At 40.9% G+C, this 15962-nt stretch overlaps 1 protein-coding gene across 11 annotated transcripts in view; it reads left to right on the forward strand.

Annotated features, from left to right (window-relative positions):
* Positions 1-15962, forward strand: part of CALD1 (caldesmon 1) — a 199485-nt gene that overhangs the window by 176147 nt on the left and 7376 nt on the right. For all 11 annotated transcript variants that reach the window (XM_075159782.1, XM_075159799.1, XM_075159816.1 and 8 more), the window contains 5 exons: positions 3986-4241; positions 5863-6003; positions 13210-13253; positions 13345-13423; positions 15697-15834. In XM_075159782.1, the coding sequence (XP_075015883.1) occupies positions 3986-4241; positions 5863-6003; positions 13210-13253; positions 13345-13423; positions 15697-15834 (658 nt within the window). The remainder of the gene's footprint in view (positions 1-3985; positions 4242-5862; positions 6004-13209; positions 13254-13344; positions 13424-15696; positions 15835-15962) is intronic.

The following is a 15962-nucleotide window of genomic DNA, read 5'->3' on the forward strand; positions in this document are numbered from 1 at the left end:
CCTCTCCTCCTCTTTTACATTGACACAGGCAAAGAAAAGGTTAAGCTCTCCATGCAGTTTTAGAAATATGTGCATGGCAGATGGGATTTACTGTTGTATCTCAGCATTCCGCTTGTGATTCTTCCGGGAAAAACAAACTTTCTCAAAATAAAATGCAGTTCAAAAGTCTCTAGAGACACCCTGACCTAAGGCCAAAAGACAGACAGAGATGGAGATGGAATAGCAGGAAATCAGCCTTGCTCAGAACTGTCCTGCTTCATGACTTGGGTCACATCATCAATAACATGAGAATGGTTTTCTAAAAATATTTTTGTTGTGTTTTCATTTGCTTTACTTCCTGTGGGAGACAGGCCTTAGTGGCAACATGTAGATTTGAGTTTCCACTCCTTTTTCTTCTTTTTCTGTTTTTCTTCTACTATTTCCCAAATGTGGGAAGAAGCCTGTTTAATAGCCCTTTACCAGCTTGAGTAGACGACTTGAGTTGGCAACATCAGCAGAGGCTCTAGTGTTCCTTGGGTTGTTAGGTATGAATTAAGGCTGTTGGCCTATTTTCTAACGAACTGCCCCCACATTGTTGGGCTTTGTTTGGAACTGTCTGTCTTCTTGTTTTTACATGAACATATCAGATACTAGTTAGGAAGCATGTAACTTGGCTAACTCTCAGTGGTGAGGACTGAGAATAAAACAGGGTGGTGGAGGCTAAAGAAAAATCTTATCTGTGTCTTGTTTGTCTACATCAGTCAGTAAGAGAAATACAGAATAAAAACCCATTTTATGGCTTCCCCTTCCCATCTTCCCTCCCACCTGCCTTCCTCCCTATTCTCATGCAGGACTGCAAAAGTCCTAAATATGATGTAACATGTTTTTTCACATTGTTCTGACATTTTTGGCTCCACAAACCACTTCTTTCCTTTTCCTTCTTTGCTGAAAGCTGGCAACCAACTTCATTTCTTAGCACCAAAGAGGTGCTTACGAAACTCTTCCTCCACCCAGCATCTCAATGCTAATTTGCCAATGTCGACAGTAGGGAACAGAGATTCCCAGAATCTGTTGAAAACAGAGGGGTTTGGGAGGTGGAGGAAAATAAGGAGAATTACTGCCAGTTTATTGTTTGCTATTTTGGATCATGCGGAACCAGTAGGGGAAGTACTGTAAGCTGCGTGAGAATAAAATAAGCTAGAAACTTTAAATGCTCTTGTTTATAAGGAGGACAAAATAGTCACCTGAGGTCTCCAAACAAAAAGACTAGATTCTACCTTTGGCTTTTATCAGTTGAAAGCTGACAGTAGCTGTTAATTTCATTGAGGCTATCTGCACTGAAGTCACTGAGGACTAACCTTTCTTCTGTGCTGATAAAATACAGAGTGGCTATTTATTAAAAGAATCTTGGCAAATGTTATCTTCTTTGTTCTTTTAATTCTGAGGGCTGAGTATTTGCCATTGCCAGGGATATCATTATGTCTATCAGAAGTGACCTCTTGCATCTTCTCTGGTCCTGAAGCTTGCAGGTCTGGGTGGGCTGGCAACACAGACTTCAGAGACCAAGAGGGGAAAAAAAAAAAAAAATAGTGAGGTTCCTAGGATGTTTGCTACAAAGGCTACAACCTTGCTATGAAGCAGGAAAGTCTTAAAATAGCCAGGGATTTCTCATGGCCTGTGCAGGATAGATGCACTGGATCCTTTAAAATACTTAGTGCCTTATAGAGGCTTGTGGAACATTTTGGGTTCAGTACTTCTGCAAACTGAATCAGAGGTATTTCAGGCTGGACACCCAAAATCATACCTTGCACCTCACTTTGGTTCTCACTTTGTTTTTGAATGGGCTAAATGAAATTTCAAATAAAGTTTCCAATGTTTTCTCACAATGCTTTAGTTAATTGTATATGTATTTTTCATTAAAAAAGCATGAGTTCCTTTCTTTATTTAGATGTCACTACCTGATGCAAGCCCTTATTCGTGACCACTTACGTTAACTTGATGCTTATGGTGGAGGGTGATCTTGTGGTTCTACTTTCATGGTTTAAGTGATTCCACTGCAAAAACACATTCAGGAATAGCGCCTGGAGCAGAAAAGGATTGTGATAAGGTGATATGAGGGAAATATATATTACGTACTTGTAACTCTAGGTTGGAAAATCAGGCATGACAATGTACCGGGGGTACATACATTCACAGATCTCTGGGACATTTTGTTTTCTTTAGCTTTGCTTTGTGATGTTACACTCTTGCATAGAAAATACTTTCTAAAACCAAGTAAACACATTGCAAAATAAGTGCCAGGTCCTACTACTTTAGTGTTGACCTTGCACAGATGAAGCACGGCAGCTGAATTCACATCATGGCGTCAGTTTGGTTATGCTATTTTGCCGTATGTTTTTTAATGATACAATTCCTAAATCATGCATGCCCCTATAGAACCAAATTTAATCCAATTTGGTAAGGTCATATTGGGGCAGAGGACTCTGTGTTAGTAGATTCTATTGTGATATTGAAACCACAGATAATTCAGCCTATTTCATATGGTTAACTTCATCTAGATGAGGCATCTATCTGAATGAAGAGCACCTTTGCAGGATTGGGTGTGATTCACCGGATTGCAAATTTATATGATTTTTTTTCTTCATGTTGTCATCTCTAATCTGATCATCTCTAACAGTTAGTGCTATTGTTGGAACACTTGATTTGTACCGTCTTGTGGTATCATACTCTGCAACACTCTGGTCGCATTAATGAAGTCATTAACATCCAGCTTTTTTAAATGCTGACAGAAGAGAGTAGAAAGTTTTAAAAAAAAAAATCCGTAAGTACATTCCCTTTCTGACTCTTGTGAATAGCACACTGATACCTCTTAGGTACCTATCTCCTTGTCAGCAGTAATATTAAATGCACTCAGGGAGTAGACATTTGTCTAAAGACTGGTGTGGTAATTGTTTAACTAGGCGATGCTATCTGACTCTGTTGGAAATATGCACTTCACCTATGCAAAATCTTTGTGGTTTTTTTGTTTGTTGGTTTGGTTTGGGTTTTTTTTTAATATTCTTTCTTTCTGTCTCATATATTGCAGCTGGTTGGAAAACTTCTGGTTTTCTCCTGTGGAAAGTTGCCATTAATAAATAATTTCCAGTTCCTTAATAAAAAGTCATACTTTCCCTGGAAAATATCAGCAAAAGATCTGATGAATCTTTCTGTTCATACAGGCTGGGAGAGTTCAAGTGATAGGTGTTATAGATGAGATAGGAACCTTTTTAGGTTTTTAAAACACTGTTGTAGCTGTAAGATTCTCTCCCCTCTCCTGTCTCCTTCTGTTTTCCCTAAGTCAAGTAATTTATTCTGTCCCCAAAGATGCTTGTCTTTTTCCAGAGGGTTTATAAAAAATACTTGCCTTTGAAAGCAAAGGATTAGTGCATCTTTTATTACACAGAACATAGCATAATATTTTTGCTAAGAGTTTTTTAATACGTAAATTTGTCTCATTTAAAATCAACAGAGAGGAATTAGTTATGGCTTTCCATTGCTTTGTTTTCTGTATGAAGTATAACATGCTTTTGGAAATGTTTCCTCTGTACACAAGCTGCAGAGCAGAGGTGTGAAACTGTAACAGTTTACTGTGTACCATAGAGATGGTGATGAGATGTGATACCTCTTGATGAAGTTACGTGAGATGCTCAGTTACTGAATTATCTTAAAAATGGAGGTGGCCTGAGTTCTCAGGCAGGGTGGTGCAGCTCCTGTGCACAGAAGCACACGAGAGAGTCCTTCGTTCCTGGCAGCGGATGGGAGAGGTGCTCCTTGTAGTATCCCAGCCTACTAACTCCTGATGAAAATGTTTTGGGCCTGTTGTAGTTTGCAAGGAGCAAAAGGTCTTATAAGGCAATATCTCTGAGTGCCAGGCTCTCGTATTGGTGGTGAATGCATGGCAGTGGGTGACTCTGGCCAGGAAGGGAAAACCCGTGGTGCATCACTTTCCCTTTGATTTCTTTGCCAGCCGCTCCAATTTGAAAGGGACCGCAAATGCCGAGGAAGTGAAGCTGGGGTCTCAGGTTGAGGCTGGAAAGCGGCTAGAAGATCAGCGCCGTCGCCGAGGCGAGAACGAGGAGTTTGAGAAGCTGAAGGAGAAGCAACAGGAGGCGGCGGCAGAGCTGGACGAACTGAAGAAAAGGCGGGAGGAGCGCCGGAAAATCCTGGAGGAAGAGGAGCAGAAGAAAAAGCAGGAGGAGGCTGAGCGAAAAGCTAGAGAGGAGGTAAGTGAAAAATATGAAGTATTGGACTCTGTTTTTATTCCCTTGTTGTTATTACTTTACTTCCACTGGCCTTGCGTTAGTTGATAACTCTTTACAGCAGTGTCTGCACAGACACTTTTAGGCAAAGAAGCTGGTGGGGCTGGAGGTCAATGGGTCTGTATTTAACAAAAGGGCAGAATGAGGCCACGGGAGACTGGCTCACAGGTGAGGAAGGAGCGTGCAACAAGGAAGGCAAGACCAAACCCGAGCATACAGGCCAAAGTGTGCTTCTCCTTCTTGGATCTAATGTTGCTGCTGTGACTTTGCTTCAAATTGCGCCCTTCACCTGGGCCCTCTGGGTTGTGTGCTCTTCTGGGCGTCGTTGGTTTTTAGTGCCTGTCAGGAGATGGTCTGTCGCAACAGACCTTGATTTCAAATATACTGCCCAGCATTAAAATCACCCCATTTTCTAACCTTCAGATTTAACTGCAACTATGCCGTATTTGATATCAAGTGACCACATCACACACATGCTCTAGTGAGGACCCGAGGTAAAACATGGAGTCATCCAGGGTAGAAAGAAACGTTACAGTTCTAGCCTCAGGAAAGATAGGGCTCTAATAAATGTCTTTATTAGTCAGGATTTCATCTGCGATACTTGCGAATTTCTTGTCTTCTTGGGCATGCAAAATATTGGGGGCAGTGTTATTGCCACAGAGTTCTTAATTTATTCAGGGTGTCTTTCTAACATGACACAAATCGAATTACAAAGCACATGTCAAAATTCGTCTGCTGCAGATGAGCTGGAATGCTAATTTTATATATAGTTACGATGGGCTAGATGTCATTAGGAAGATATTCTTGTCTATTTAAATATTGAGTGCCCAAGCACATCTGTTTGCTTATACTTTCTCTGCCAAAGGACTCTATAAATAGGATTTCCAAATCTCTGGTGCATCATTTAGGAATCTTAGTTGTTTGGAAAACAAATGGTAGATGAATAGTAATAATGTTTGGCAGCTGAATGCCAATTGCTTTAATATACTAAGCTCTTTACAGTAGAACTCAATAGATGCTGAGATTGCACAATACCTTGCTGGTCAGACCCTGCTGACCAGTGCTCACATTGGTTGTGCTTTGAGGGCTTCTGGTTTGACTTGTAGCTTGTGAAGTAAAAATTCATGTTATCTTTTTGGAGGGAAAACTGTAAGCATTTAATCTTCACTTTTTTGGGCACCTATTGATTTTTCCTTGTGAAGTACTAACCTTGGCACAACAAGTGCCAGAGTAGATGGACAGAAGAACAGTATGAAGATGATACATGAGGATACAAAGAAACTGAATTTGAGTATTTTTATAAATGTGCTTTTTTCTCTTTTTACGTGGCACTATGTGGCAATAAATTTGGTGACCTCACTGTGAGGAGACACTAAAGTAGCACAGACTAGCTGTCTTCCCTGCTCCCTTAACACTGTGATGGATTAGCAGCAATACGTTGCTAGATTTCAGATAGGTCACTGAACTTTTTTGACTGGCATAAAAATCTGTTCTTAGAAAATTTGGTAAATGTTTGCAGGACTGCAAAGCCCTGTAATGGTCATGTAGTTTCTGAAAGAATAAGTGACCATTCGTATTTTTTAAGGAGGAGAAGAGGAGGATGAAGGAAGAAATTGAAAGGAGAAGGGCTGAAGCTGCTGAGAAACGTCAAAAGATGCCAGAAGATGGCGTATCTGAAGACAAGAAGCCATTTAAATGTTTCAGTCCTAAAGGTTCATCTCTCAAGGTAACCTCTCCACTAACATCTATATAGTACATAAAAAGTAATGGGGGTTGCAGTCCAAACCAACAGCCAAACACCAAAGCAGTGTGGAAATACTTGAAATCAGATGTGGGACAATGCTCTGAAATAGACCCTAGCCTGAAACCTTCAGCTGAAAGTCTTCATTCATTGGGATGATTGAAAATTAGCGATCCTTTCTAAAAATAGAGCCTAGACTGGGAGTTACCTGTTCTTGTTGATGAAAAATGTCCAAAAAGGATCTTCACCTTCAAGAGAAAATTATTTTGGAAATTTAGAGCTGTATTACTGTGTTGATTTTCAACGTGAATTTATTATAGGAGTGAACCGGAGTAGATAAAGATCACAAATGTTCTCTCTCTCCTTCCACATCCACAATTACTTTCTTCCTTGCCAGATTACTTTGTCTTTAGGCATATTAAACCTAATCATCATTAATTGAAATTGCCCCATATGGGAGTTCTAGCTTATGTCTAATCCCCCTAAAAATAACATCTAGAAGTACTGGGCTGGATTTCATTTTCTTACATAACAGGAAAAAAACCCATTCTGTTGCTGCAGGAATTTCTAAGTGGTCTTCTGTGGCCTATATTATATTGGAAGTCAGATAAATCAATTAAATGGCCTTTCAGCATGGAAGAGGAATCCTGGCCCCACTGAAATTATTGGGAACTGTTTTAGCGTGCAGGCCAGTTGCTTTCCCAGCTCAAGCACAAACTACAGATCTATTAATCATTTTCAACTATCTTTTCCATTTCTCATTTTGTGTCATTAGTCATTTAAGAATCCAAAATATTTGTCAAAAAAGGCCCCTTACTGGGCACCAGGAGAGAAAAGAACCAAGGCAGGGGGCTATCAGATAGGAGCTCATTGGACCATGAAGTGGATCTCCATGGGATTAAGAACTGTATTTGTGGAGTGACAAAATGCATTAAAATTACATTTCCGCTCACAGAGCGCTACACTCGGAATCGATCTGGAGCTTCAGCCCTGTACTGTTTTGGGTCCAGTTCTGGCAAATACCGTGTCCAAATGCTTTTGACTGGACTTGCCTTTGACTTCTCAGACATATCTGAACCTGAAATACAAGGACAGAATACATACAGCTGTAAATGAAGATTGCCAAGCTTCACAACTTGCTCCTAGTAGATAAACCTGGTCTTGCCATTTCGGTTGCAAAAGACCATGTCAATAACAGACACTATAAATGTACATCTTCTTCTCAGCCCTCCTGGGAGGGCTGCTTCTTCTTCTTTCTGTTTACTGAGATGCCTTTTATGACATACATTTGGAGTTTTAATTCACAGATGACTCAGAAGAGAGGAAATTATACTTGAAAACACATAATAGAAAGATATACATCATAATTTTGGGGAGAGTGGGGAAAAAACACTGGATTTGGCAGGAGGTTAATAGCTTTCAGAGAACTTTTGGACTGACGCTACGCTATTCTACTAAGTGTATTTTTAGAGGAAAGCTGGAATTTTCCAAATGTCACTAAGCATCCAAGGTCCAATTTTTTTATGATTATAATTGCTGCTGGTTTTTATGGCTTGTTAGGTAGAAGTTGTTTGTTACAAAAACTGATATATGCAACTCTGTACACATTTTTTCTCTTTCTCTGTTTCTCTCTCTGAGAAACTGGTGATACTGTACATATTCCAGTCCGGTGCCTGTGCATGGCCAGAGTAGATATGTAATGCCGTTGAACTCACACCCTAAACTGTTTCTTGGCCTTCTGTGGTCAATAGCTGAGGAGAGACTAATCTCATTTTAATAACCTGGTGTCAAATTTGATGTCAAACTCCAGTTTTTAGAAGACAATATATTTTGTTACCTTTCATTTAGACAGACTTCTCAGGCTGGTCTAACCTTGTTGGTACACAACTTTCTCATTGCTTGTTATGCACTGCCCAAGTTTTCTTTTGACTTGTAAAGCATCTGGCACATATTTCTCCCTTGATTAATGTATCATCTGGTTAGATGTGTCATGAGTCATGTGAGAACCCTAAATGCACAATTGTGGGTGGGCGGTTGGAATTAATAATGAAAAAAGGGAGGTTCAGTATTAATACATGTGCACATTCTGACTTCTGCTAGATTACAATCTGGCAAACCATCTTTTTCTCCTTCCTTGTCCTTCCTGATGTGATAAGGTTTTGGGAAGAAAAAGAAGTTCCTGGGAGTGACTTATATGAGGAAAGTAGGGCATGCTGTTTACCAAGTGAACTAGAAGAACAAAAGAAAGAAGGGAGATAAACTGAAAAGGAGTGTGGCATATTACCATCTTATGGACACTGCATTTATCCATCAGGCAGGGCATGGACTAACATGACGTGCAGACTCAGAATTGAGAGACCGAGATGTGCAACTCATCTCCATGTATTACATGGCTCACGGATGCACATGTGTAAATGTATGTATACAAACACAGACATGATATACATACATGCTTATATTTGGAAAGACCTAATGTGATTATCTAGTCTGGCCTCTAATATATCACAGCCTACACAGTGTTGACAACTTCTGTTGTTTTAACTGTTAAATATAGTATTTCCCTGAAACCTGAGAACTTCAGCAGAACTACTACTGCAGCATGGAGTCCTCCCAGTGACAGCACCAGGGCTGGTCCTTTCTGAGGGGACAGTGAAGAGGAAGCATGGAAAGTAAATACAGGCCAAATTCATCACTAGCTCAGGGACAGAAGCAGCTTGGATTTCTCAGGGCTGCTGGAGTCCCTGTGGGCCGTAGCAGCAGTACCAAATCTCTGTTCAGCCTCTGCCCTCTCTCTTGTGTTTTTTTTTTTTTTTTTTTAATAAGGACAAAGACTGGAACAACCTCTACTGCTCTCCCATCCTGCTCTAGCTCATGCTTTCCCTAATTTAGTTCACACAAATGGTGCTGCAGTAGAAGAATGAGATTTCCTGCATAATCTTTGTTCCTTTTCCTTTTTAGACAAGTTGATTCCTCATGTTTTCTTTGGGAAGGAGTCTTATTGACTTCTTGTATAACTATTCTCTAGATTAATCAGGAGAGAACAGGATATTTCAATACTAAGTCTCCTCTTGGGGGTGAGCTCCACCACTACAGAAATGCAAAAGCTGTTAGACATTGAGGGGAGGAAGTAATGGCAGGAGGCTGGGAGCCTGGGATGTCTCCTGTCTTTGCAGAAAATGTCTCCTGGGAAACACGGGCTGATGTGGCAGCCTGCACCCTCTGCAAGGCGATGCTGACAGCTAAGCCAGAAGATAGGACTTTTCAGGGCTTGAGATTTTTTTTTTCCTCTTCTTAAAGACCTGTCTTGTCCTATCTCATTATTTCTCTCAATACCTGACAGCTGGAGCGGTGACTGGAAAGAATTAGATCCACACAATCAGTTCTTCCTAGATGAGCTACTCATACAGCAGAGGGAAGATAGAGTGGTAAGAGCAGGATTTGTGATATTTGTTTTTCCCCCATCTTTGATGCTGATGGCAGCACTCGAGTCTGGCAGGTAAACTGGAATAAATTGATGCATTCTGCACAGATGCTGCTGACAGCAGGAAAAAGCCTAACTGTGCTTAATGAAGCAAAAGAGCGCATGGGCCACTCAGGGAGGATAAGGAGAAGCCACTTTACTCCCCGGGACTACCACTCAAAATGGATTTCCACTAGGTTCTTCCATCTGTTGGATATGAGGCAAAATTATAATACAGGGGATTTCTGTTTTCTGCATGCATTTCTTATTCCCCTTCCTCCTTGACCCGTTTTTTGAGAAGAGTTTTTCTATACATCAGTTTACAACACTTTCTGTCGCATAATATCTAATACACAGTTTAAAATTCCTAAGAATCATTTAATACCTTTGTATGAAAAAAGTTTTACTGGGAATATCTAGATGTTTTATGTTTCCCACGTCATTGGCTCCAATTGTGTGTTAACTCATTCCTCTTCCATTCTGTTTGTGTTCTTGGAGAATGTACAGGTGGAAGACAGTGCACTTTGACACCCACGCTTGAACTGCATTTTTAATAGGCAAGACATTTCTTGCCCAATCAGCGAACAAAACGTCTATATAATGTTGAATGTGGATAAATGCATACATATATCTCTTTATAATATCTTGCTTAATTTATTCCTTGCCATTTGTATGTGCTGACCGCGTTGAGTAAGGCCTTAATCAGGTGTGAGACTCCACATGGTTTTGATTTATGTCCATTGCTTTCATTTCATCCGACTTTACCAGCAGAAGCGTAGGTGTCCATCTAAGCATTTTGTTATCTAATCTAAGCTTCTTTGGTAGTTCATAGAGAGAGCGAGAGCCACCCTCAGTGGACAAGCAATCCCACCTTTCCTAGGGTGAGGTGAGGTCCTCTGCCTCTCCACTGACTATAGAGGGAACCAAAATGAGTAGTTTTGACTAAATGCTTAACTTTCAAGCAACGGAGGTTAGGTGAGGGAGATGCAACCTGAGATCCTGTGTTCCTTCTCTCCGGTCATAATTTAATTAGGGGCTAGCAGGTTGACTTTTCGAAGTATGTGTGTGTTCTGTGTCAGAGGCTTTGGAAAGTATTCCATGGTGACAAACCGTAGTCCAAGCTATTTAACAAGATCCTGTTTAAATGAATGCAGCAAAAAGATTATTCTCATTTCCTGGTCTCAAATTGAGGAAATATCTTGCATTTTGTGCTAACCACCTTGCTTTGCCTATTTCTCTTACAGATCTATTTTGTAATACTGTTTACTGTATGTGCCAAACATTTTAAATTCTTTGCATGGAGTTTGTGTGGTGTGCAGTGGATAAATGACCTTTAGGTGTTGCTGTGCAGTCTAAATGTATTTGACCTATATGTTGAACACACGTGTGTATAGAGCTGTGTTTGTTCTAAGTGTATTCAATGTATGCTTCTGTTCCATGCATGCTATGTTTTGAGGAAGATGCTCTAGAGCAAATTCTCCTATAAACGTGCAGAAAATGTGTTTCTCACCCACACAAGACACCTGCTTCCTTGGGAAGAGGACCATGTTCAGCTCTGAGGGTCGCTTCCTAACTCTGCTTTCCTGTTTAATTGATTTTGTCGTTTGCTTCCTCACCCTCCTTTTCTGAACAATCCAGGACTTATTCCTGATAGCACAGCAAGTGCTCTGAGAACCGCTGTTTCCAGCGAGTAAAGAATGACCCCATGACTTTTTACTACAGCCCCAGGAATACATGTCCATCTTCCCCCCAACCTATCCCCCTCTTACACCAGTGACTACCACTGCCAGGTTTTCCTGCTGTGTAGAAATATCTCTCCTTCCTGAACACAGGAAGACTATAGAGAGTCTACTGTTAGCATGTTTTAAGCATCTTTTAAGATCTGTACCTTTTGTAAGATTTCAAGTGGAATCTCAGTTGATCTGCAGTAGAAAATGCTGTAAATGAACTATTAGATGGTTACCTTGAGTCCTGGTTCTTTGAGATAGTCCATATTGTTCGTCCTTGCTGCCAGTCAGGGTTTCGCTTATTGGTGCAGTTGGGGAATTACCTGTTCATGCAGAGCATGGGAGAAAACCAGCGTCTCCTGTTGGTATAACTCATCGTTCTGATGCATTGCTGGTTATGACCCAGAAATCAGCGTTGTGGGAAACTTTTCCTACTGTATCATAATTGAGGAGAGGTGACATATTTTAAGTTACCATCGTAGATCTGCGTAGTCACTTTAAATCAAATAATTTACTTGCTCGTTTTATGGCAATGCCCGGCTGTATTTCCTCTGGGTGAAACGAAGCTGTAAACTGCTGGGGCTGGCAGAGGGAGCGCGGCAGCTGCGGACCCGTGCGGGTGTGCAGGGCTCTGCAGCTCCTGCCTGGTGCGTGGCTGCCACCTTGTGACAACAGTGCGTTGGAACAGTTGGTACATATCCGAGCAAAGCCCATCCTTCCACTCAGGACTGTATTTAGATCATATCTTGGCAACTAAACTGTTAATGTAAATTACTCTCTAAATTGTGTATGTTTTTTTAGAGGTGCCTTTGAGCTGGACTGATGCTAGCTGGAGTTCCTCCAGTGAGCTTGGTTGGCAAATTCTGAAGTGAACTGCCTGAGTTTTTGCTTGTATGGGCTTGAGAAATAAAATATGCATGTCCTTTGATGGGACTGCTGTGGGATTTAGTATTCTGGTACAGCCTGGATGCTAAGGGCACCGAGGAGAACCATTTAAAGGGATGGCTGTCATTGCCTTATTTTGAAGGCATGAATGCCACAGCACTCACTGTTAAAGTAACTTGAAAATGGACAACCCATACGGAGACGGGGGAATCCACAGGAATCCAGACAGGCTGATTAATAGTCATTTCTATGCTCTGGAGCTGCCTGTGTATATTTTACTCTTAAGTAAAACTGTAGAGCCTGGGACAAGAAGTGGAACAATGCAATATGGAAGAGACATGCGGAAGCTGATGAAAGTATTTCTTGACCCAGAATGCAAATATCGTTAAATGTTTTAAAATTTTATTCAGGGATGGAGTCTTTTTGCTTTCAAATTATCGAGAGATTTGGCATAAGTCTTATGAGACCTTCATGATTCTTTTTCCCTGAAAACATTGCAATATTTTCCTACACATAGAGTAGAAAATAATGATGAAATGTAAGATACGAGTTTGTATAATAACAGCTGGTAGATATTGACTCAGTAATGACCCTGCTGAACATGAGCAGAGTACAGTCTGATTGGTTTCTTGGAGCTCAAATTAAATTGTCAGTGTCCTGCAAAAACATGCATGAGATAGGGTACGTGGCTGAGCTCCAAACCTGGCCTAGTCTGATGTCTCAACTCAGAAAAACTTTATTAAATTTGCTGTCTGTCTCAAGAGATACATACTTGCTCTTATGTGGGAAATATGAGGAAATTTGACATAGGTTTTGTGAATATCAACCCCTTTCATAAGATAAATGTCTTCCCTTTTCTCCTTTCTGTATTGGTGGTTTATTCTCTTGTTACAAATGAGGCAGGGAAGAAATATGCAGGATGCAAACATTAATGCAGAAAATATATCCACCCTTATGAATCTGTAGCATAATAGGCTCCTAAGTATAAAAGCTATGTGTGTGTCTGTGGTGATTTCTGTTGGAATGCATCTCTTTCAGATTGACCTTTTGACATTTTAGCCTGGCCTTGTACAGGCTGCCTTTTTATTAACTTATAGCTCTTGTTTCTCTCTTTTCTAGATAGAGGAGCGAGCAGAATTTTTGAACAAATCCGCTCAGAAGAGGTAAAGCTTAAAACAGTAGGTTCAGTCAAAACAGCAATGTTTAATTGGAGGGAATAATAATTTCTTTCTCTCTTTTTTCTACTTCCTGCAGTGGTATGAAACCCACCCACACGACAGCAGTTGTCTCAAAGATTGACAGTAGACTTGAGCAATACACTAGTGCAATTGAGGTAAGTTAATTCCAGGACATGATGGCTCTAGTTACTAATGGCTTTTGGGACTCTAATCAGTCTATGTTTTACTGTTCAAGAATTGCAGGGATTTTTGGTCACAAACTCTTTTTTAATGTGACTTCAAGAACAAAATGCTTGAGGCACACCTATAACCGGCATCTAGATATATATCTAAACAAAACCTCAGATTCGTGTCTTCCCTTTCATGCTACAATTTAGTCTGTCTGCTTTCTAAGCTTGGAGTAGTTCCTGAAGGACTCGGTCAGCATCTCTTGAGTGACAGTCGCATCCACTTCTTGGCTGATGAGAGTACTATCAGCAGAGAGCCGATAGTCATCCTGAGCAAAGCTGACTTAGCAGCTTATTTAGGAGAGAAAGGAACTGGGCCTGTGTTGCTGGCTGCCACTTCAGAATGAAATTCCTTGGCAAAGACAGACATTTTAGTGAACTAGGGAGTTAAGTAGTGACAAAGGAAAAGCAATCAAAATAAAATGCAGAATTTGACCTCAGGTGATTTTGACAACTAGTGGTTAATAATGTGCCTTGAGGCCAGAATTGAGGGCTTTTTCTTTTAATAGTCCAAGGAAAAATATGTGTTCAGTGTTTTTTTGGTTTTGTTTTTTTTGTTTTTCCTGTTTTTATAAATCAGTGAGTACATGCAATGTGAAAGCTACTGGTTAATATAGCAGGCCAGCTGGACTGGGTTGGCAAGTGTCATGGCAATAGAATAGTATAAAAAGGGAGATTATCTTGATAGCTGTGATTAAGGTGCAACACTTCTTCATTACCTGCTGGATTTTTTTTCTCCTCTCGTTCACATATAGAGTCTAAGCATGGTATTCTGTTAAGGTATTAATTGGTTAGGCTTTATTATCCTTTAACTTAAAGGAAACTTTAGTAATTAAAGATCAATTAACAAAGGCTTTTTCTGTGACTGCTGCCCATTTAACCTTTCTGCTAGGAAGCCTATCAGTGCTGAAGAGTTTTATACTGTCTGTCAGTTCCTGACAAAAAAACCTCATGCATGACAGTGCTGAAGGCTCAGGCTTGCCTCCAGCACGTATGTCAAGCTGAAGGTAGCTCAAACCCCTCCATTAGAGATGAATGTCAGCATGGCACCCAGTAGTCCCTATGTCATCGAAATAGGAGGGTACAGCTTCTGTCCTCCCGCTTCACTCTGTGCTCTTTCTGGATGAGACATAACCACCCTAGAGTGACCAAGGGCTTTAATTTGGGACTGGGGTTTGATGTTAGACTCCTTAAAGAGAGTGGATGGGTTGGAGCTACAGCTCCATCTGTTATAAGAAATTTATGTAATAGTGAAGTCAGGGTTTACCAACCCATAAAGACTGGACCAGCCCACCTACCAGCTTATATTAGGTTCTCCAGTATTTTCAGTAGGGCTGTGCTCAGGTCCTGAGTCTTTATACTCCATTTAGATATTAAAAAGCATAACTCTACAGCAAGGGGCAGGCAGTGCAGCTTCACAGATATATACAGCTCCCATCTGATCTGAAATTATTCCTTTGCTGAGTTTCCGATTTTTCCAAAAGTTGTCAAATATGACTTGCTTTGCAACTAGAAAGGCAAAGCCTCAGCTCATACAGGTTCTTATTCTCCTCAAATCTGTGTTATGTAAAAAGTACAAGAATTTTGAAAAGAAGGAACAGGAGGAATTTGGTCTAGCGTTTTTGGTAACCATGCAAAAGACACACTGCCAAAAAACCCTCCAATCCCCCAACCCACCACTCTTTAAAAAAACACCTCATTCCAAATATACTGTAATTGCTGAAATTTACCCCTGGAATCCCAAGTTGTGAGGTTAAGTTGTCTGGGACAGATGGAGCAGAGTCTGATGCTGAACGACAGAGCAGCCTTTCTCCCCTGCCTCCACATAAGGATTTCCTTAGCTGTGTCCCTGAAAGAGCCATGCTTACAGGATGCAGGTGCTGAGACTTTGAGGAGGACAGATGAAAGCCTTAGAGGAGTTATGTGCAGAGCTGTGGTTTTCCATGAGCTTCAGAATGTAACAAATGGAAAAATCTAAGTGATTGCAGTTTTCATAGCCAGTCGTGTCAAGGGTGCAACTGCAAATCAAAAGGGGGAGATTCTCAGGGGCATCTCTTGAGCTGGGTACTCCTTTCCATCTTTGCATGATCATCGCTAGAACCACTTACAGCTGCTGCATTCCCAGCACTGCCCCAGAGTCAAACCACCCTGCAATTCCAGCTCTTAATGCCAAACACCAACTGGCTTCAATTCTTCTGCAGGGCACAAAGGCTGCAAGACCAGCTAAGCCAGCAGCCTCTGACCTTCCTGTTCCAGCCGAGGGTGTCCGTAATATCAAGAGCATGTGGGAGAAAGGGAATGTTTTTTCATCACCCTCTGGGACAGGAACACCAAATAAGGTATGTGTTTAATTTTACATTAAAAAATGATTATCAAGAATTATGTTATGGACCTGACCTTGCCATTCTTGTTCCTATGAGTAAGCCTGGCTGCTCCTGTTGACATCACTGATAAAGAACATCCCAAA

Source organism: Calonectris borealis, chromosome 1 (genome assembly GCF_964195595.1).
Source record: "Calonectris borealis chromosome 1, bCalBor7.hap1.2, whole genome shotgun sequence".
Taxonomy (NCBI): domain Eukaryota; kingdom Metazoa; phylum Chordata; class Aves; order Procellariiformes; family Procellariidae; genus Calonectris; species Calonectris borealis.